This window comes from Pantherophis guttatus, chromosome 8 (assembly GCF_059756535.1).
Source record: "Pantherophis guttatus breed Tessera chromosome 8, ASM5975653v1, whole genome shotgun sequence".
Classification (NCBI taxonomy): domain Eukaryota; kingdom Metazoa; phylum Chordata; class Lepidosauria; order Squamata; family Colubridae; genus Pantherophis; species Pantherophis guttatus.
Genome location: NC_142070.1, coordinates 11,846,998 through 11,870,345, shown reverse-complemented (window position 1 = coordinate 11,870,345; position 23,348 = coordinate 11,846,998). Strand labels below are relative to the sequence as shown.

The following is a 23,348-nucleotide window of genomic DNA, read 5'->3' as shown; positions in this document are numbered from 1 at the left end:
AGGACGTTTCCCTTCCGCTCAACCAATCCGGAGCCCTTTCGTCATAGAAGAACGTGATTCATCCCATTTTTTTTTGTTCGAACCCAAGTCCCATCAACCTTTGCTGCCCAATGCGAAGGATGCCGGGAGTTGTAGTTCACTCATCGGAAGCTTACTTTCAATAGGGCTTGAGTGCCTTTTCGGGGTTCCGCGTTAATGAAACCTTGCCCCCTTTTTTCTAGTAGATGGTACAGTCCTCGCTCAGAGGCGGACGGTTCCTTTTCCCGAAAAAGGGGGGGAAATCAGAGAAAATGGAGTCGCTGCATCTCGTAAGAAGCGACCCAATTCTCCACCTGCCCGTCTGGTGCAGCACCGGCTGACCCGGGGGGGTTGAGCCCAGCGAGGGCTATACCCCTTTTCCATGGAGGGCGGTGGGGCTGTCAGGAGAAGGACGCAGGAGCGAAGGAGGCGGCGGCGACAGAGACCGGGTCAAGGGGCGGACTCGCCCGGCATAAATTGCAGAGCCCGGTCCCGGTCGACTTCCCCGCCGGTCCGCAAGAAACTAAATTCGGACGAAGGCGAGGAAGAGCTGGAGGAGCCGAAGGCGGAGGTACGTACAGAGCAGATTTGAGGCTGGGTGGCTCCATTATAACAGAGTTGGAAAGGGACCCTTAGAGGTCCTCTAGCCCAACCCAAATGGGGTAGGGTTTCCTGCTTGAGTTTCCTTGTCAAACCCTGCCCCATTTCAGACAAACGTTTGTCCAATCTCTTCTTTTTTAAAAATAATTTTTATCGCAGTTTTGACTTTTAAAAACAAAATAAAGAAAAATACAACAAAAGCACATTAAAAGCACCTAACAAACATAACATTACATCATATATTATTTTACAGCTTACTGTATCCACATGGATATATATTCTCTTATTTTTATTCAATTGTTCATCTACGTACTTTCTATTTACATTTGTATCATTGTCAGGTTAACACTGTTCAGTAATTTACACTTCCTAGTTTTAACCCGATTAATTTAACATTCCGAATTACTGTTTTGATTCCTTTTTTCTAACCATTGATATAATTTGTTCCACACTCCGACTCTTCCCTCTCCTTAATTTCCAACGTTTGTCCAATCTCTTTATTTATTTATTTAAATAAATTTTTATTTTATTTTAATACAAACGTTTCATCTTTCATTAAATATTATTGTTAATGTATTGTTAATTTTTTTAATTTTTTTATTTTAAAAAGTTTTTTATTAGTAGTTCAAAATTAAAAATACTGGACATAGATATGACATCACTGGTCCCAAGCGTCTTCCAACACTTTAAACTAATACATAATATACTAATGATAATATGATAATATATTCCTTAAACCTTAATATATTATTTAAACATAGTATAATAATAGTCATTTATACCTTATTCCTATACAATTATACATATCTATACCTACATATACCTATCTATACAATTCACATACATATTTATCCATAATAACATATATAATTCTAGTCTAACTACATTTTTTTATTTTATTATTATATCATCATCATCATCATCTGTCGTGCATTCAGCCAGAAGTTTAGCCTGGATTTGGAATGAGTGGCATTCTGAATAATGTTGTTGTTGTATGCTTGGAGTACAAGGAATTTACCTTTACAGAGGATAGGGGAAATTTAATGGATGTATTATGTCCTCTTCAATCCCCTCCCCGATTACACGTAAGATCAGAATTTTGCTCCTGTCCAATTTGGAATTTTATTGAAGTAGGTCGCTCTTTCCAATATCCTTTCCCCCAATCTCCCCTTAGACACCATCACTGAGCATCAATGGCCTTCGAGTATGGCAAATCCATCTGGCACACCGGCTCCTCCCTGGCTCAAGTTTGCACGATTTGCTTAGTTGCATAATAACATTAATGATAATAATACTACTAATGGGTAACCGGAGCACCACTTGAACACCATAAGGTAAAGGTAAAGGTTCCCCTTGCACATATATGCTAGTCGTTCCTGACTCTAGGGGGCGGTGCTCATCTCCGTTTCAAAGCCAAAGAGCCAGCACTGTCCAAAGACGTCTCCGTGGTCATGTGGCTGGCATGACTCAACGCCAAAGGCGCACGGAATGCTGTTACCTTCCCACCAAAGGTGGTCCCTATTTTTCTACTTGCATTTTTTATGTGCTTTCGAACTGCTAGGTTGGCAGAAGCTGGGACAAGGAACGGGAGCTCACCCCATTATGCGGCACTAGGGATTCGAACCGCTGAACTGCTGACCTTTCGATCGACAAGCTCAGCATCTTAGCCACTGAGCCATAGGCATTGACAAATTTACCATCAGTGAATTACAGATGGCCGCTTTACTCAGACCAGCTTACATCTCTTAACATCACCTGCCTATCCCAGATCCTTGGGAAGGACTCTGAAGTTTATAAAAATGACAAAATCTATTTAATCCTCATAGTTGTATGTTTTGCCAAAAGAATGAATATTTTATCATCCAATATATAAATTCTTAGTATTTAGAAGTCTCATTCACCTTTTTTTTTCCTTTCAGTATTTTGACAGCGATGATATGTTTGCAGACTATGACAGTTTTTCTGCCAACAACTCTTTCTTAACTGAAATAGATGATTTAGAGCAAAAGCACGTGCACTTTAGTACAAATAGTCCGAATTCTGACAGTTTAGATCGCAACATTGCTGTGCAGCCTGTAGGTGGAGTTACTCAGATGTCAAATGCCAGGAACCTGGCACAGGTATTTTCGGAGACAAACACTGCAATTAGCTCCAGAGACATACGAGAATATGATTCTTGGAAAAGGATGAAGGAACAGGATAATAGCTCAGAGCCTCAGGATAATGATTTAGAAAGCCTTCCGTCCTCCCAGCTTTTCTTTCGTCAACATTCAGAGGAATGTTCTCAGACAGCAATGGTCATAAAAGAAATACCCTGTCAGCTCGACTTCTCAGATCTGCCGTACCGCAGTGACACAGAGGTTAATGAACAAGACTGTAAGTCAGTGTTTGAACCAGGTAGACGGAAGAGTCTCAAAGACCATCTCAAAAATGCCATGGCTGGGAATGCCAGATCCTCTGCTTCGTTGGTTTCTAAAAGCAAACAGCGGAAAGAAGCTATTGCAACTGAAGAAATGGCCATTGCAGAGACAACTGACGACAGCTTGGCTTTCGTAGACATTGGCCCTTTCTACGGTTTACCCACCAAAGTCAAGGAGCTACTGCTACAGATCAGAGGAATTGAAAAGCTTTATGGTAATATCACCAATCTCTGTTTGCTATGACCTTTGCTATTATGATAAATTCCAGTTCGGTGCTATCTTTGCTTGTTCTGTTTCTGAAACCAATTATTATACATTATTTTACAACCATAACTGTGATTACAGTTACACAGGTTTGTCAATACAATGTCAGACATATTGAAACATAATATTGACATTAATTTCATAATCATCATCTTTTAACAACCCCATAATCCCATGGGGGGTGGAGTCTGGACAACTGAATGGAGCTAGCCGGATGCCCTTCTTGTCGCCAATGCAAAGTTTTGTTCAGCAGATATATTCTCATTGCGGCCAGAGAGAGAAATAATTGCCTCTAAAAGGGTAAAGGTTCCCCTCGAACATATGTGCTAGTTGTTCCCGACTCTAGGGGGCAGTGCTCATCTCCGTTTCAAAGCCAAAGAGCCAGCGCTGTCCGAAGACATCTCCGTGGTCATGTGGCTGGCATGACTAAACGCCAAAGGCACACGGAACGCTGTTACCTTCCCATCAAAGGTGGTCCCTATTTTTCTACTTGCATTTTTTATGTACTTTCGAACTGCTAGGTTGGCAGAAGCTGGGACAAGTAACGGGAGCTCACCCCGTTACGCGGCACTAGGGATTTGAACCGCTAAATTGCCAACCTTTTGATTGACAAGCTCAGCATCTTAGCCACTGAGCCACCGTGTCCCTCTACCTAGGATCTACCTAGGTAGATCCTACACTGCGTCCCTCTATGTAGGATCACTGCCTCTACCTAGGATCAAACTCACAGGCTCCTGATTGGCCACCGCACCACTCCCACATTAATTTCATAATACTGACATTAATTTCATATATCTACTATGGCAACACTTCAATAGCAAGTTCTTTTTAATTGTTTTCCAGGTACTTATAAAATAGTGCCATTTATAAGTGAGTTTTTGTTAAAGGTCCTGTAGTTTGCCAAGTTTTGATAGAATCCCCAAACAGATTAATTTTCATCGTGAACCACTTGTGAATGCTCACCCAGGAAAGGAAAACTATAAGAAATGCCTTTTAATTTTACAGACTGGCAGCATGACTGCTTAACGTTTGAATCACTACAAAAGCGAAAGAACTTGATATATTCCTTGCCGACCAGTGGTGGAAAAACACTTGTCGCCGAGATTCTAATTCTTCGAGAGTTACTCTGCAAACAAATGGATGTTTTGATGATCCTGCCTTACGTGGCTTTAGTCCAGGAGAAGGTGCGAAAACCAGCTTGATATTCATCCACCTCATGATTTTTGTTTAACTTCCATCCACAGGGAGGGCTCCAGTTGTGGCAGGATAAAATGCTGGGTTGGATTTGAACAGCTGAAATTTCAATTCTGCGGTACGGGTAGTCCTTGACTTACAGCTATTCATTTCGTGACCATTAGAAGTTACAATGGTACTGTACAAATTGACTTAACGGCCATTTTTCACATTGCTGCAGCATCCCCATGATCACATGATCAAAATTTGGATGCTTGGCAACTGGCTCATATTTGTGACGGTTAAAGTGTCCGGGGGGGATCACATGACCCCCTCCCCTTTGGCGACCTTCTGACCAGCAAAGTCAATGGGGAAGCCAGATTCACTTAACAACCATGTTACCAACTTAACAACCGCAGTGATTTCACACTAACAGCTACGGCAAGAAAGGTCGTAAAATGAAACAAAATTCACTTAGTGACTGTCTGACTTAGCAATGGAAATTTGGGGCTGAATTCTGGTCGTAAGTTGAGGACTACCTGTATTAGAGGTCGGGCGGCGGACAGCCTACATTTTATTTGCTGTTGTGAAATTGTACCATTGTAAAATTAGCCTCGGTGGCGGAGCGATTAAGAGTGCAGTACTCCAGGCTACTTCTGCTGACTACCGGCTGCCTGCAATTTGGCAGTTCAAATCCCATCAGGCTCAAGGTTGACTCAGCCTTCCATCCTTCCGAGGTCTGTAAAATGAGGACCCAAATTGTTGGGGGCAATATGCTGACTTTAAACAGCTTAGAGGGCTGTAAAGCACTGTGAAGCAATTGTGGCCCTCCAGCAGAGCTGGCAGCAGTTTCAGACATGAGGAGGTTGGGGAGGAACATGGGCCAGTCCTGGAGTCTGGGGAAGGCTCTGACGAGTGCTCTGCATCAGAGGCAGAGATGGGGCCAGGGCCATATGACAGGTATCAGCTGCCTTCGGAGTGAGACATCAGTGAGACAGACAAACAACTGGAGCCTCTTCCCAGTGTGCGCATGCGCAGAGTTGCCAGATGAAGGGAACAGATAAGGAACAAGGGTCAACTTGGGAGTAAGGCCACAGGTGGACGATGAAGGGCCCCTCCCAGAGAGAATAAAAGAGGAGCGAAAGGGGAGGGGTGTTTGCAGGAGACAATTAGTTCATTCCTGCATTCTTGCCAAGTATTGTGGCGTCTGGTAATTGTGAACTATCTTGAAAGACTGGGGGAGAGGAAAGAGTTTGCTGGAGAGGAATTCACTGTAAATTAAATAAAAAGGGTTTATCGGGACGAGGACTCGGCTTCTGGGGAAGCCTAGGTCACAACAGCAGTATATAAATCTTAATTGCTATTGCTATTTTTTTCCTTCATATTCTAGGTTGGGAGTTTGTGCGGTTTTGGAATGGAACTCGGTTTCTTGGTGGAAGAATATGCAGGGAGTAAAGGAAGGATTCCTCCAATCAAGAGAAGGCAAAAGAAATCCGTGTACATTGCTACTATTGAAAAGGGACACAGCCTGGTGAATGCCTTGATAGAAGCAGGAAGAATCGACATCCTGGGTCTAGTAGTGGTTGACGAGGTTTGTTACTAAACAATGATAAAAAACGTTGTGTTTCCAACTTGTTTGTACTCCGTAAATTAATTTGCAGCCTTGTGATTTTTTTTAATATATTTTTTTTCTCATTTAAAGTTGCATATGCTTGGAGAAGGTGGCCGTGGCGGGATACTAGAAATGACCCTTTCTAAGATTTTATATGCAAGCAGTAAGTTAACTCTGTATAATATCTGGAAAGACATCTTCTGAATTTCCTATACTGTTTACTCATAGGTTAGTTATGACTATTTCAGAAACCTACAAAAGAGACCACGCACTGTTATTTACCTGAAAAGAAAACTCTTCCCCAAATACCCATCCATGGTTCCCCAAAAATAAGACCCAGTCTTATTTTATTTTGGCCTCTGAAATAAGTACTAGAGGATGTCTTATTTTTTCCATGTACAGGAGGCCCACTTCTTCTACTTGCTCGTGGCAGGGCAGGAGACAGCATGGTGTGTCACTGCTGCTGCTGTGAGGCAAGGCATAGGGGTAAACTGCCACTCTCCCTTACAATAATTTCAGGAAATTTAAGATAATCCTTTTATGTTATCTGTTTTCCCCAAAATAAGACCTATCCCAAAAATAAGCCCTAGCATGTTTTTTTACGCATGCACCTAATATAAGCCCTATCCCCCCAAATAAGCCTTACTTAAATGCCTGCACACCCGCCCATTCTGTCTGGTTGCTCGCGGTGCCGACATGAAGTGGGGGGGGATGGAACTGCCCCATGCACCCCGCACCGGCTTACCTCAGGGCCCCCACAATAAGGCCATCCACGCTCCAACAACTGCCTTGTGGCCACGGCACTGGTGTGTCGTTCGGCTTCTACTCCGTTGCGGCCACGAGCAGTAGAAGTGGGCCAGCAGCCACGCAGTGTTCTGCCGGACAAGGCTGCCAGAGCCGCTGCCCTGAGGCAGGTGTTGGGACGTGCATGGCCTGGCCGCGGGGGCCCTGATGTAAGCCAGTGCAGGGCGCATGGGGCAGCTCCATCCCCCCCGCACCTCATGTCGGCACCGCGAGCCACCAGACAGAATGGGCAGACGGACGGCTGCGCAGGCATTTAAATAGGGCTTATTTGGGGAGGTAGGGCTTATATTAGATGCATGGGTTAAAAAAAATGCTGGGCTTATTTTTTTGGATAGGTCTTATTTTGGGGGAAACAGATAACATGAAAGGATTTCCGTATTTTTCAGACTATAAGGCGTACTTTTTTAGTATAGTTGGAAAAATTTATTTATTTATTTGTTGGTTGGTTGGTTGGTTGGTTGGTTGGTTGGTTGGTTGGTTGGTTGGTTGGTTGGTTCGATTTATATGCCGCCCTTCTCCGGAGACTCAGGGCAGCTTACAATGCGCTAAGCAATAGCCTTCATACTTTTGTATATACCTGCTTAGTAGGGCTTTCGCCCCCCCCCCCCGCCCCCCCAAGCGGTGTTCTTTTTTATACAGAGTCAGCTTATTGCCCCCACAAACCGGGTCCTCATTTTACCTACCTCGAAAGGATGGAAGGCTGAGTCAACCTTGAGCCTGATGAGATTTTAATTTGCAGTAATTGCAGGCAGCTGGTGCTACTTAACAGCACTTTAGTCTGCTGCGCCACCAAGGCTCTTAATCGTATTGATCTTGAGATGAAAGCATAATATTTTTATGTAAGACGTTTTGTTTGTAATAATAGATTCTTGCATATTTAAATTCTTAAGCATGCATGTTTAGGATTTAAGCCTGATTCTGTTTCATTCTTGCATAGAAACAGCTCAGATCATTGGAATGAGTGCAACCTTAAGAAATGTTGAAGACTTACAGCGGTTCCTGAAAGCAGAATTCTACACAAGTAATTTCAGACCTGTAGGTTATTGAATTTTTAAAAATGTATTGAACTTTCTCAGAAATAATTGTTACATAATAACAGAGTGTCATAAATTCTATAGAGAATTTGGTGTGTTCACCTTGCAAAAAATGGAGAAATTGATTTGAAAATGTAGGTTGGATCTGTTGTTAAGTCACTTTGATGTTTGCATTTATTTTATGAAAGACCTGAAAATATTTTTACTTTCTTGTCACAACTGTTTGTAGAAGAAGAAACATAAAGGTTTTTTTTTTTTCTTAAAACAGTAGGGGAAATGCTCATCTTAATTTAATTTGTATTCTACTAGGAAATATCTAGTTTGCTATATTTAAAAAAGCCAACAAGAACAATGGATGTGCTTACTCGGGAGAAAAATCTAGGAACTATAGGTAGTCATCGATTTACGACCATAATTGCCCCAAAATTAAAGTTGTAAATCATTGCAGTCATTAAATGGGTCACCATATGACTGGATCTTATTTTACATTTTTTTGCAATGGTCGCTAAGCAAATGCTACAGTTGTTAAACGAGCGCCACAGTCATTAAGCGAATCCAAAAAAAAAACAATTGGTGTTTTTTGCCGGAAAATCAGAAATAAATGCCAGAAACAGGCAAAAAAATAGGTTTGGTCACATACTAAGTGCCCAAATGCAGAGAGGAGTTCAGCCATTGTAACTTTGAAATCAAGTTGTAAGTACCTTTGTGGGGGTGGAGGGTGTCCATTGTAACTTCAAACAGTCACTAAGCATCCAGTCGTAAGTGGAAGACAATCTGTACAGGAGTTCAGTTGTTGGACTGAAATCAAAGGAGATTTAAATATAAGTCCTCAGTCCTGGAGGTCATTGGTGATTTGGACCAGTCACTGAATATTAAAACACCTCACAGGAATAAAAAAAAAGTCACGTCACATAGATTCCTTGGGCTTGCATAGGAAAGGTGAGATGTAAATATGTTTATGTCGCTGTGATTACAGTATGAAAAATTATTTTCTAACAGCCTTTTCCAATTACAGTTAGTCCTCGACTTACAACAGTTCATTTAGTGACCATTCAAAGTTACAATGCCACTGGGGAAAAACAGTGACACTTAGGACCGTTTTTCGCACTTACGACCGTTGCAGCCTCCCTATGGTCACATGATCAAAATTCAAACACTTGGCCACTATTGACGAAGGTTGCAGGGTCCCAAGGTCACGTGATCCCCTTTTGCGACCTTCCAACAAGCAAAATCAATGGGGAAGCCAGATTCACTTAACAACGGGGTTACTAATTTATGAGCTGCAGCAATTCGCTTAACAACGGAGGCAAGAAAAGTCAAATGGGGCAAAACTCACTTCACAAATGCCTCATTTAACAGCGAAAATTTTGGGCTCAGTTGTGGTTGCAAGTCAAGGATTTACCTGCACATTCATGGTCTAATCCAAATATTTAATCTACTTTTCCATAATACAGGTTGAATTGAAAGAATATGTTAAAATACAGGACAGCATCTACGAAACCGATAGCAAAGCGGAAAATGGCCTTAAGTTTTCACGGCTCCTTGATTTCAAGGTAATGTAGCTAAATCTGCAGATATTTCCTTTTCCGTTGGCAGCTTCATTTTCAACCACAGCTTTTTCCAAAGCTATTTTTCATGTCACTTGTTATTATTAAGCACCATAACAGTCTCTAAAACGGGGCCTCCCGAAGTGTACCGCACACCTTCCTTGAGGAGGTGCAGACAGTGTCCAGGAGATACGTGAAGAATCTTTTAATGGTACTGTCAGATTTCCAAGTAACACCCCCAACAAAATCAAACTCCGAGGCTTAAATTTCCTCAAAGCTAATTTTTATTAGAGATGTCATATTGGCACATCTGGGAGAACCCGAATCTGAGAGCTTCCAGGTTTTCTTCACCCAAAAGAAAGTTCAAGTCCTTGCCTTTCACCCACATGTCCATCACATGAACCAATCAGGTACCCTCCTGAACAGAAGATACCTCCCCATTCTTCTCAGCACAGCTGCAGGACACAACGGCCTTGACTGTCTAGAAAGAGTGTTATTTTGACTACATATCATCTTCACTCCATACAATCCCCCCTCCCATTTTCCCACAGTAGAATTTTTGGCAGGCCTGAAGTCTCAAAGGCCAAAAGATGGCTTCCAGGTCTGACAGGTACATTGTTAAAATAAATTTACTTTTCTCCAAATATTTCAAATGAGTAACATGGTGCTAGAAGAGGCACAAACTTTGGCCTTTTTTTTTATTTTTTATGTCTTCTTTATTAAAATAAAGCTCTATTTTATTCATTGCTCATTTGTATTTGTGTTTTTAGGGGAACTGTGTTTATGAAGATGACACTAAAGCAGTATTTTCCAACCTTAGCAATTTTAAGATGTATGGACTTCAACTCCCAGAATACCGTATTTTTCGGACTATAAGACGCACCAGAGTATAAGATGCACCTTAGTTTTTGGGGAGGAAAATAAGAAAAAAGCTGATTGGCGGGTGGATCAACCTCCCAGAATACCCCCAATCACCTGTTCCCAGAGGTGAATTTTAGCAACAGGTTCGTTGGTTGTGAGCTCTGCGCCTTGCTTTTTCAGCCTCTGAAACCTGTTTCAGAGGCTTTTTTTCTGAAGCTTTTTTTCAGAGGCTTTTTTTCTGAAGCTCCGTTTCAGAGGCTTTTTTTCTGAAGCTTCGGAGGCTTTTTTTTCTGAAGCTTCGTTTCAGAGGCTTTTTTTCTGAAGCTCCGTTTCAGAGGCTTTTTTTCTGAAGCTCCATTTGAGAGGCTGGGCGGGGCTACATTGGGAGTATAAGACACACCCAGATTTTCACCCTCTTTTTGGGGGGAAAAAGGTGCGTCTTATACTCCGAAAAATACGGTACATTGCTGGCTGGGGTATTGTGGAAATTGAAGTCCACAGATCTTCCAATGGCTAAGATTGGGAAATGCTGCACTAAAGGAAAGTATGATGGCAAAAAGTTTAGGAACCTGTACTCTAAAATATCATAAATAAACAACATATACAGTTAGTCCTTGACTTACAACAGCTCATTTAGTGACTGTTCGAAGATACAACAGCACTGAAAAAAGTGACCGAAGACCAATTTTCACACTTATGACAGTTGCAGCATCCCCATGGGTCATGTGATTTATATTCGGATGCTTGACAATTGACTCACATTTATGACAGTTGCACTGTCCCGGGGTCACGTGATCCCTTTTTGCGACCTTCTGACGAGCAAAGTCAATCTGGGAAACCAGATTTGTGTTACTAATTTAAGAACTGCAGTGATTCACTTAATAAATGTGGTGGGGAAAGTTGTAAAATGGGGCAAAACTCATTTAACAAATTTCTCACTTAGCAACGTAAACTTCGTGCTCAATTGTGGTCATAAGTTGAGGACTACCTGTACTTAATATTCAAATTATTTGTTCCCTTTTTTGTGCATGATTTAATTGTGGTGCTTTGCTGAACTTGATTCTACTGCCTCAAGCGGGAGATTTAACCCACTGAAGAATTAAATGCTTATCTTGTATTTCTTTTTTTAGAAATTATTTAGTAGATTAAGCACATCAAAAGCAAGTATTAAGAACTCAGTTATGAAGTAGGGATAGTTTTGTCATTTGCTTTCTTTATATTCCATTAGAGATACTGAAGCTTAGAATGAATACTTTGACAAATTGAGATTACAACAATTTGCTTCCATGTAGAAATAACTCTGCTTAATATTTTAGTATTCTAGTGAACTGCAGAAGGTAGATCCTGATCATCTTATTGCATTGGTCACGGAGGTTATTCCCAAGTACTCCTGCCTTGTCTTCTGCCCTACTAAAAAGAACTGTGAAAATGTAGCAAGCATGATATGCAAACACATAAACGGGTACGTCTCTTACATGCACTTTAGTTATTAAATCAGTGTTTCTCAACCCTGGACAGTTTTAAGTTGAGTAAACCCCAGAATTTGCCCAAAAAAACCCCTTCAAAAATCAAGATCACATAACCACAGAATGTGGCCGTGAAAGTGAAAAATCAGTCATGTGAATCCAGTCTCCGGGTATTTCGCTGTGCACTGAAGACCCTGTTGTTCCGCCAGGCCAGGCTATCAACATGATAATTTTAAATTGGGGTATTTTAAATTTCTGGGGTTTTAAATGGAGCCAAATTTATTTAATAATTTTAAATTTTAAATTGATGTTTGTCTTGTGTTTTTAAATAGACTGTACACCACCCTGAGTCCTTCGGGAGAAGGGCGGTATAGAAATAAAATAATAATAATAATAATAATAATAATAATAATAATAATAATAATAATAATAATAATAATAATAATAATAATATTACATTTGAACTTTTGGTACATGTTGTAATTGATCGCTCCTTGTTCATCCTAGATGAAAAGAATAGTTATGTTTGCCACAAAAAATCCCAAGAAGTATACCCCTTTGTCTAATACTACCTTTTCTTTCCTTAGAGACCTTAAAAAGGTCAAGGAGAAAGAAAAATACCATCTTCTAAAAGAGTTAAGAAACATCTGCAGTGGGAAACTTTGCCCGGTTTTGAAGCGGACGATTCCGTTTGGAATTGCTTACCACCACAGCGGTCTCACCAGCGATGAGCGGAAGTGTATAGAAGCGGCTTATTCCTCAGGCCTCCTCTGCCTGCTAACCTGCACATCTACGCTTGCTGCGGGAGTGAACCTGCCCGCTCGAAGGTTGTAGTACTGGCTTTTCTTTTCAGTGTTCATTGTGTGAAATGTGGTAAAAACTCGTAATGTTTCTTTCACTCAATCCACAAAAAAGCGATCTCGTGGCGTGACCCAAGAGCTGAGCGATGCTCCTTAAGTAGCCAAATCGGCTTTTTCAAACAGAAGTTATGGAAATTCTAATGATTCGTCTGTTGTTGAAGAACGTTCAGTAAAATCTTTTTTTTTTTTTTGCACTAATTGCCTTAACAGTATTTTCAAGCACTTTTGCTTAATGACAAAAGAAAAAAAAATGGACATAAGTGAGAAGTAATGAAAGTACATGTTCATGGATTCCACAGGGTTATTTTAAGAGCACCGTATGTTGCTACAGACTTCTTGAAGAAGAACCAGTATAAACAGATGATTGGTCGAGCTGGTCGTGCTGGCATTGACAAGGCTGGTGAAAGCATTCTGATTGTACAAGAGAAAGACAAAGAACTGGTAACTTAAGTCATCAGGATTAATTGATTAAATAGTAGTGGGAGGAGTTCTATATAAGGCCTTAGTCTGAAATAATTTATTTTTTCTTTTACCAAGTACATTTAAAGATAGATCCACTTTAGAAGACGGGTGTCAAACTCGATTGCGTCACGTGACGTATTGCGATGTATCGCGACATTTTTGCCTTTGCGGAGCCAGGGTGAACATGGCCTGTGCGTGACACATCCAGTCCGTGGGCCGCCGGTTTGACACCCCTGCTTTAGAAGGACAAATACCCTGTTTTCCTGAAAATAAGCCCTCCCTGGGAGACAGAGCTGGAAATCAGGTAAGATGGCAAGAGGAGCCCCATCTTGCTCCACGCACCCCAAAATAATAAGACCTCCTCAAAAATAAGGCCAAGTGTTTATTTTGGGGTTCAAAAAAATATAAGACAGGGCCTTATTTTCGGGGAAACATGGTAAGTTCCTCATAATTATGTCACTGCCAAGTAATATCATAATCTAAGTTTACAAATGTTTGCTTCTTTGCTTTAGTAGAAAGAGTGCCCTCTTTTCATCACTTTAGGACAGGATCATGGCATTCAAGGACAATTGTATTTATTCATTAATTAAAACAATTAAGTAATCCCGTGTAGGGATGCTATTTAGCAGGTTCTAACAGATTCTGGAGAACGGGTAGCGGAAATTTGGAGGAGTTTGGAGAACCGGCAAATACCATCTCTGGCTGCCCCCGCCCCCATCTATTCTCTGCCTCCCGAGTCCCAGCTGATTGGGAGGAAATGGGGATTTTGCTGTAACCTTCCCCCGGGAGTGGGAAGGGAATGGAGATTTTGCAGTATCCTTCCCCTGCCACGCCCACCAAGCCACGCCCACAGAACCAGTAGGGAAAATTTTTGAATTTCACCCCTGGTCCTGCATCACAAAAACTTAAAAGCAGGTCTTTTTTCTATTCTCCTGTATCTTCTTGAACAGGTTGATATTACAATGCAGTCACTATAAAGCCAGTGTTAATGCATAGTTATATATCTTGAGAAAAGATACTGCAAAAGCATAGGGCTACCTTTGAGAAGATAATGTTCCTAATGATAAATGACTTGGATTGGTGAGACAATACAGAGCAAGGCTTTAATTGCGAGAGATAATTAAAATAATGCTCAGGATATAATGGAGCAGGCATTTCGTAAGGTTAAAAACACATGTCAGAATCATAACTTTTTTTTCCCACAGTTACTATGTTTCATTAATACATGCTATAAATTTGTTTTAAGGTTCAAAATTTAATAACCAGTCCCTTAGAAAGCTGTTACAGCACTCTTCTGCTTGATTCCAACAAGGGCATCCGAAGTTTACTCTTATCGGTGGTTGGTTTAAAGGTTGGTAATTCTAAAATGTTAATTTTTAGCTACTATGCTTTAATGATAAATCAAAGAGAGCAGTTTCGTAAGTAAGAACTTAGAAATAATAGCAAAAACACACCACTTTACAGTCCTCTCTAAATGGCTTACAGAGTCAGCTTCTTGCCCCCAACAATCCGGCTCCTCTTTTACCGACCTCGGAAGGATGGAAGGCTGAGTCAACCTTGAGCCCTATCAAGATCGAACTCCAGGCTGTGGGCAGAATTTGTCTTGCAATACTGCATTCTAACCACTGTGCCATCAAGGCTCCTTTTACTCTCTTAAGTAAAACAACTAATGATAAAATTATCTTCTGTCATGGCTATAAATTGTTTTTCTCTCAAACTAAGCCTTTAGTTACTTTAATATTTGACTCTTGGTATTCTGTTACAGATAGCAAACAATCCTGAGGAAATTTACCAGTTCATGTGTGCCACCTTACTTAGTATACAGCCACAGCTCCTGCCCAACAAGAGCCTGCGGGATGTAACAATGGAAGCATTACAATGGCTGAAAGAAAACGGGCTGCTAAAAGAGAGAGAAAATTCTGACGGCGAAAAGAACTGTCAGAATAATCTAGGGATCACTCAGTTGGGCCGAGCTACCTACAAAGGTAAAAGGTGTTGACGTTACTGGTTAAAATGAAGTTAAGCAGAATAGGCCTTACCAATAAGCAGAATGAAGTTGTCACTTCCAGAAGTATTCACAGGAAGATCATGGGGCAGAGGGAGGAAATGATAAAAGTGACAGGGCAGTGCAAGCTCCACCCCTTTTGAGCATGCATAAGAAAGTGTCCTGCCCCCATCGGAGACTGAATCCGCGGAGGACGATGAGCCGGAGCTGGGGCCGACAGAGATCGAGGGGAGGGGGGCGGCCTCGTTTGCTTCGGAGGAATGCAGGACGAAGCACACCTGGGGACTGAGACTTAAGGAGACGCTGTGGGGAGCGGCGTTTGTCGGGAACAAATGCTGAATTTGTGGAGTTTTGTGTGTCGTTGCCGATGTCTGCCATTTGCAGGACTGCTTGCCTTCTTCCTTGCTTCGTGGACTCATTGCTTCTTCCTTGCTTCGTGGATTCATTTCCTTGTTCCTTTGCCTCGCTGGACTTCTTGCTTTGAAGCCGTTGTGCTAACAGCATTTTGCTGGACTACTCACAACCAGGGGCTGCTCTGTGTGTGTGTGAGCGTGCTTTGACCTGGGACTTGCATAACGTGGGAGTGTTTGGGGGAAAGTTGGAGCATTAAAGGGGAGTTTGAACTCTCAGCTGGCTGTGTGGCCTTCATGCCTTGTCTCGGGTCATCACAGAAAGGATGGAGCTGCTTTCGTTGTTTTAGGGTCAGATCCTGTGGATGCCTCTACTCACCTCTGAATGCAGATTGCATGTAATCCTTAATTTTAATCCTATTTTAGGTTCAGTGGAATTGGCACACTGTGAGACCCTCTACGCAGACTTGAAGAAAGGACTTGAGGGACTAATTCTCGAAAGCTACCTTCATTTGATCTACCTGATAACACCCTATGATATGATTCCTCAGTGTAGCCCAAATTGGATGGTCTATTTTAAAAAGGTAAGATGCTCCCCAAAAAAGGCAGCAATGGGTATTTTCTCCCTAAGCCTAGAATAATAGAAAGGAGTATTCCTAAAAACACCAGGACAATTAAAACCCTGTCTTCTGTGGCACTAAATTTCATTGGGAAGAGATTTTTGCTTGTTTTATTTTTTACAGCCTCTCTGTCTATACAAAAATTGTGTGTTTGGTCTCCTTGGCACTCTCATTACAGTATAAATAAAATTGATTGATTTATACATACACTACTGACAAAAGGCTAAATGAAGAAATTAAAATCATACAGATACGGGATTCAGATCTTTTGAAAGTTCGTTTGCTGTTGGGAGATATTTTTTACCTTATGAGTTAAAAATTAAGGGCTTTTATGAAGAGATTCAGATTTTACCAAATACATCGTAAGTGTTTTTATTTAAGGGAAAAACATATGTGAAGTACTAACTGTATTTAATATGTATTCATTTATTTCATACATGTATATACCAGTTCCGTACAATCGTATTTCAAAGCGGTGTGCAAGTTTAAAAAAATGAGATACAGTGATTAAAATGACAAAATACTTCCGTGAAACCCAAGTTCATTGAAACAATCAGGTTAACCTAAGGTAGGGATCTGCAACCTTGGCAACTTTTAAGACTTGTGGACTTCAACTCCGAGAGTTCTAAGTCCACAAGTCTTAAAAGTTGCTACGGTTGCAGACCTCTGACCTAAGGGGAGCAAAAACGGAGATCATTTATTCAAGGACAGCACAAAATGGCCCAGGGGGAAGATCTAGGTCTTTGCCATGCACCTGCCTGGAGAAGGAGGATAGGCAATTTGGGGTGTCACTGCCATCACAGAGAAAGCTTACTTAACAGGATTGTCACTTGCCCAGCTTTTATAAGTGTCCACTTTCAGTAGCTTCCCCTATTGTGTATGGAAATCCCTCTTAGCAGAAATTCAGTCTATTTCACCCCACTTGAGCTTCAGGAAAATGATAAAGACTTTTTGTTCCATCTCGCTTAGGAGGTGGGTGTATTACAGATGAAGGTGAAGTTTTTGCTGGTGCAGGTTTCTAAGTTCTGGTTTCTTATCTTTTTTTTTTATTTTTTTATTTTTTAATACATTTCTGGGTATTATGTAATGTTGACATTGTGAGCCACCCATATCCTTCCCACCAGGATGCCCATATCTTTGCATTCACCCCTCCTTGAAGCTGAATAAATACAACAGCTCGGTTTTAATATTTCTCATGTAGAATAGGATAGATCAGTGTTGGCAAACTTTTTCGGTACTGAGAGCCGCCAGAAAGCGGAAGAGCAGCTGCCTGGTGCGCATGCACACTCTGGGAAGATAATCTTCTGGTTTCAGGCACGCACATGCACACCGGCACTTAATCCTCCTGTTTCTGGCACACATGTGCTGGCAAAGATCAGCTGACCAGTGGGCATGTGCATGCCAGAAACCGGAAGATCATCTTCCCTGCGTGCACATGTGCACCGGGCGGCTGCTCTTCCAATTTCTGGCGCTCCCATGCGCGTGAAGACCAGCTAGCCGGCACGCTGGAACCCAGAAGGGCAACAGGCAACGGCTCCCGTGCCTGGAGAGATGGCTCTGCGTGCCACTTCTGGCACGCGTGCGATAGGCCCGCCATCATAGGGATAGATTGGGTCCTATCATTGCTATTTGCTTAACACTGAAGCTGAGCTGATTATAATTTGTTTGTTTGTTTTAGTTCAATCAACTAAGTCCAATAGAACAACAAGTAACCAGCACTGTTGGAGTGCCAGAGAGCTTTATTACCAAGAAGGCATCTGGACAAGCCATCAAGAATGTAAGAGAAAGATTTGTTTAATTAAACAGTGTATCTGAATGACCGCCACAAAAATACACTTTATTTCTCTTTCTTCTCTTCCCCACTTTCTCTTTCCATTTAAGCTCCTTGTTAAATTTAGCAACAGCTAAATAAGAGGATTTTGAAAATATTGCAAGGATTGCTGAAATTCTGGAGAATCCCATGTTGAAATCTCCATGCTGATGTATCATAAAACACATCGAGTGACACTCCTTGAGGGATTGTCGTTATTGCTCTAGCGACAGTTGGTAGAGTCTGTGGGAGAGAGAAAAACCCAGATATGTTGCCTTTAGTTCTTTGGTGGCGCAGTGGTTAGAATACAGTACTGCAGCTAATTCTGCTGACTGCAGGCTGCCAGTAGTTTGGCAGTTTGATCCTGACCGGCTCCAGGTTGACTCAACCTTCCATCCTTCCGAGGTCGGTAAAATGAGGACCCAAATTGTTGGGGGCCAAAATGCTGATTTTGTAAACGGCTTAAAGAGGGCTGTAAAACACTGTAAAGCGGTATATAAGTCTCTAAGTGCTAATGCTATTGAAGTAAAGGTGAAATTCAATTGTAATCTTATGTATGCATGATCTAATGATCAGAATTTGGAGGCATGATCTAAAAATATTATAAATACAACAGAATTAAACTAATTGTATATATTGAATGAATTAGCAGGAAAATGTTTTTAACTGTAATCTCAGAATCAGCAGAAAAATTCTACAGTTACATTTCCCTTATTTATATTGCAAATTCTATTTTGGGAATGAGTGTAACTATGTCCCTTAGAGGACACGGTGGCTAAGATGCTGAGCTTGTCGATTAAAAGGTCAGCAGTTCAGCGGTTTGAATCCCTAGTGCCATGTAATGGGGTGAGTTCCCGTTACTTGTCCCAGCTTCTGCCAACCTAGCAGTTTGAAAACATGTAAAAAAATGCAAGTAGAAAAATAGGGACCACCTTTGGTGGGAAGGTAACAGCACTCCTTGCGCCTTTGATGTTAAGTCATACCGGCCACATGAACACGGAGACGTCTTCGGACAGTGCTGGTTCTTCGACTTTGAAACGGAGATGAGCACCGCCCCCTAGAGTCGGGAACGACTAGCACATATGTGCAACAGGAATCTTTACCTTTATGTCCCTTAGATATACACTTCATTGTTTCTACATTGTGAAATATGCTGTCATTATTTAAGGAACTTAAAGAAATAGAAGCTTGCAAAAGATATTTTTTTTATGTTGTTTTCAGTTTCTTTATGAACTTGGTATCTTCTTAGGAACTGGATAGTAATACTGTTAATAGACTTTACCTGTCCCTCATCCTTCATACCTTGTTAAGAGAGACCAACATATGGGACGTGTCAGAAAAATTTAATATACCGCGAGGATTTGTTCAATCTCTTCTCAATTCAGCGGCTTCATTCTCCTCCTCCGTTTTGCATTTTTGTGAGGTAACGTACAACAGCTAAATAATTCACTGCAAGGCAAAAATATAATTCCTTTTCTTTGGGGGAAAACGTTATTTCTTTGGTAATCATCTTATACAATTTCTCTTCTTAAATTTAGAACCAATTATCAGTGCATTACTTTGCTCCCCTGTTAAACAGTTTTCAAATTGAAAATAAGACTCAGGCTTCTTGAAATTTTGTGTATCTCATTTTGAAACCAATCGATTGATTGATTGATTGATTGATTGATTGATTGATTGATTGATTGATTGATTGATTGAAATTTATATAGTCACCCACTCACTCTCAATGACTCTGGGTGGCTTGCAAAACTCAAATTTCCCCTTCGCAAATACACTAATGTATTGACATTCTCCAACAGCTGGTTTTTCTTTCGTTATCACAACATGAAAGATGTTATGTTATCACATAGTAATATGTAATATTACACATTGTAATATGCCCCAAATATGTAGGGCCCGATTTAATCCTTTTATCCATTGCATTTATCCATTAGATTCGACTAATGGATCCCAGTAAGAGAAGAAACTGAGCAGGGTTTGATTGATAACTTTCTAAATAAAAGTGACCAACAGAGATGTTGCTAAATGTGTTTTCTTACAGGAGCTGGATGAGTTTTGGGTTTATAAGGCCCTCCTGCCAGAACTTACCAAGAGACTAAGCTATTGTGTCAAAGCAGAACTTATTCCTCTTATGGAGGTGGCAGGAGTTTTGGAGGTTAGTAAAGTCTAGTTTGACAGTTTATATATGAATTATTTTTACAAATAGACTAACCGTGAGGGTTTTCAGAAATTGAAGCAGAATGTAAGGATGACTTCTAAAATTTCTTCTGGTTGGTCACTACAGGTAGTCCTCGACTTTCAACAGTTCATCTAGTGCAGGGGTGTCAAACTCAAGGCCCACGGGCCAGATCCAACCCATGGGGTGTTTAGATCTGGCCCACGGGGCCACCCTGGAAACAGCGAAGGACCGGCCCACGGTGCCTCTGATGGAGAAAATGGACCTCGGGAGGGTCACACATGGCTCTCCCAAGCTCCGTTTTTGCTAGCAGAGGGCTGCAAGAGGCCGTCGCAACCAAAAATGGATGTCAAACTGACCATGCCCCCACACACACCCCAGCCCGCCCGTTCCCCCCCCCGCCCCCGAGGTCAAACACAACCCTGATGTGACGCGCAATGAAATTGATTTTGACACCCCTGATCTAGTGACTGAACAGCACTGAAAAAAAGTCACTTATGATCATTTTTCACACTTATGACCATTGCAGCATTCCCATGGCCCCATGATCATAATTCAGACGTTTGGCAACTGTCTCGTATTTATGACGATTGCAATATCCCGGGATCATTGCAACCTCCTGACAAGGCAAAGTCAATGGGGAAGCCAGATTCACTTAACAACTTGCAGTGATTCACTGAACAACTGTGGCAAGAAAGGTTGTAAAATGAAGCAAAGCTCACTTAATGAATGTCTCACTTAGCGACAGAAATTTTGGGCTCAATTGTGGACATAAATCGAGGACCACCTGTGCTTCCTGAAATTTTTCAGTTGCAGAGAGGAATTTAATTTAATTTAATTTAATTTAATTTAATTTATCGTATTTCTATGCCGCCCAACTCCCGAGGGACTCTGGGCGGCTTATAGCAAAAATAATGCGAACATAGAAAAATTGTTAAAAAACATTGTAATGGCACATTGACAGGTGTCTTCAAGGTAAAGCTCACACCTGAATTCAGAAGTACCTTGATTGGGTGCTTTTCCTTCAACTTTTGCCTCCTTAGCTATTGGAGATCAAGTTCCGCTTTACAGAACTGGGTGAAGATAGATACTAGGAGCTATTTATTTTTCAGCAGAGAGACATTGTGGGTCTGTTGTGGTGGGGGAATTCTGGGAATTGGGAGTCCACAGGTCTTAAAGCTGCCAAGGTTGGACACCCCTGATGTGTAATGTCTTGAACCATTCTTTAGCTCTCTCCTTTAATTAGCTTCTCCACTGCTTCACAGGCTCGAGCTAAGCAACTCTACAATTTAGGCTATAAAACTTTAGCTCACTTGGCCAATGCAGATCCAGAACTTCTAGTCAAGAGTGTTGTACACATGTCCAGAACTCAGGCCAGGAAAATAGTTTCATCTGCAAAGGTAAGTAAATCAGTAGTGAGACACTCTGGACCAACTTCTATTTTAAGTGGGAAGAGATCTTACGTAGTCCTCGGTAGAAATCAGGATGAAAATAATCTCCATCTTTGGCAAGTGGCCATCCTGTCACTGTTTAAATAGCTGTTCTAAGTCTTATGGATGGGGGCAGTTGGGATGAAGTCCAGTGCTGTTTTTGAGAGAGATGTATTGATATCTGTGATGAACTGTGTGGGTTGCTTAAAAAACAGACAATCCTTCAGTACTAGGATCAGTAGTTGGGATCATATCTATCTATTGCTAGGATCTGCAGCACACTTGCGCTGATTGTGGATGAGGCATAAATACATGGTAGATTTTGCCTTTGTTGTAAGTCTCATCACGCGATCATCAACTTTGTTGTAAGTAAAGCAAGTACTTTGGTATTTTTTTTTAACCTAAATGCTTTGATTGATCTGGGAGAAAATAAAATTGGAGGTCTCATAAGCATTAAGGTTCAGTCCAGTGGTGAAATGTAAAATTTGTTACTACCGGTTCTGTGGGCATGGCTTTTGGGGGGGGGGGGTAATGTGATTGGGTGAGCGTGGCCAACTTTTTTTTTTTTTACACTTTTAAAAGTGGCAGAAGAGGTTGTAAAAAAATGCTTATAAAAGCCTCTGATGATCAGGCAACTCAGCTGGGATCGTCAGAGGCTTTTAAAAGCATTTTTTTCTACAACCTATTCGGCCGAAGGGGTTGCAGAAATAAATGCTTTTAAAAGCCTCTGACGATCCCAGCTGAGCCGTGTGATCATCAGAGGCTTTTTTTTTTTTTTTTACTTTTAAAAGCATTTTTTCAGCCAAAGAGGTTGTAGAAACAATGCTTTTAAAAGTAAAAAAAAAAGCCTCTGATGATCGCGTGGCTCAGCTGGGCATGGGGAGGAGGGATTTTTGCTACCGGTTCTCCGAACCACCTGCCGCCATCGCTACCAGATCGGGCGATCCGGTCCTAACCGGGAGCATTTCATCCCTGGTTCAGTCTAGTCTCTGCTCCAGTGAGCCTTCTAAGAAATGAATGCTGTCCCAAAGGTGATTTGTCAGGAGGCAACTGAACTTTCTGGTTTTTTCTTTGAAGATGTTTCGCTTCTCACCCAAGAAGCTTTTTCAGCTCTGACTCGATGGTGGGGAATGGAAGGATTTACACAAAGAATGCAAACGACCAGCTGTCTGCAAGGAGTATAAATCCTTCCATTCCCCACCATCCAGTCAGAGCTGAAGAAGCTTCTTGGATGAGAAGCGAAAGGTCTTCAAAGAAAAACCAGAAAGTCCAGTCTCCTCTTGGAAAAAGCATCTTTGGGACAACCATGACCTGGATGACTGAGAATCTCCACAGACAAATGAATGCTATATAAGCCACCTTGGGAGCTATGGGGTCTCAGATACACAGTAAATACACTACAGTACAAAGTTGTTTGACTTTTTTTTGTCTTTGAATGCAGATGCTCCTGGCTGAGAAGACTGAGGCTTTACAAGAAGAAGTTGAAGAATTACTGCGGATACCCACGGATGTTCCATGAGGCTTTTTATTTTTCCGTAAATCCAAGAATCAATAGATTATCTCCTGCCTTGATCACTGCTTGTACTTACTGTATATATTAATGTAATAAAGTCTATACACCAGAAAATATTTTTTAAAAAAAAAATAATAATCATGTTTTGTTTTGTACATAATGAAATTACATTTTTTTTCCAATCTGCATTGTATTTTATCTTTCAGAGATATTGCCATTAATGACAAGATTTTGCATTTCATTTCAATGTCACTATTTTTATTAGATTTCTTCATGACTCTTAAGATCATCTTGGAAAATTAAGTTTATTCTTTTATTTG

At 41.2% G+C, this 23,348-nt stretch overlaps 1 protein-coding gene across 7 annotated transcripts; it reads left to right on the top strand.

Moving 5' to 3' along the window:
• Nucleotides 1-60: 60 nt before the first annotated feature.
• HELQ (helicase, POLQ like) lies at nucleotides 61-23,269 on the top strand. 7 transcript variants are annotated; one of them, XR_015729201.1, is made up of 18 exons: nucleotides 61-589; nucleotides 2,538-3,252; nucleotides 4,308-4,486; nucleotides 5,866-6,066; nucleotides 6,178-6,250; nucleotides 7,829-7,926; nucleotides 9,380-9,478; nucleotides 11,650-11,795; nucleotides 12,387-12,626; nucleotides 12,959-13,100; nucleotides 14,368-14,472; nucleotides 14,887-15,106; nucleotides 15,903-16,060; nucleotides 17,775-17,873; nucleotides 19,128-19,329; nucleotides 19,951-20,064; nucleotides 21,351-21,485; nucleotides 22,957-23,216. XR_015729201.1 is itself a non-coding variant. In XM_034431149.3 (18 exons), exons 1-18 carry the CDS (start codon nucleotides 401-403, stop codon nucleotides 23,032-23,034), a joined length of 3,165 nt encoding a protein of 1,054 aa, XP_034287040.2. In that variant the 5' UTR covers nucleotides 61-400; the 3' UTR covers nucleotides 23,035-23,269. The 7 variants fall into 7 exon arrangements, 6 of the variants coding, with proteins under 6 accessions (XP_034287040.2, XP_087731156.1, XP_087731154.1 ...); XM_034431149.3 differs by having other exon boundaries at nucleotides 19,156-19,329; nucleotides 22,957-23,269; XM_087875030.1 differs by lacking the exon at nucleotides 6,178-6,250 and having other exon boundaries at nucleotides 19,156-19,329; nucleotides 22,957-23,269.
• Nucleotides 23,270-23,348: the final 79 nt, after the last annotated feature.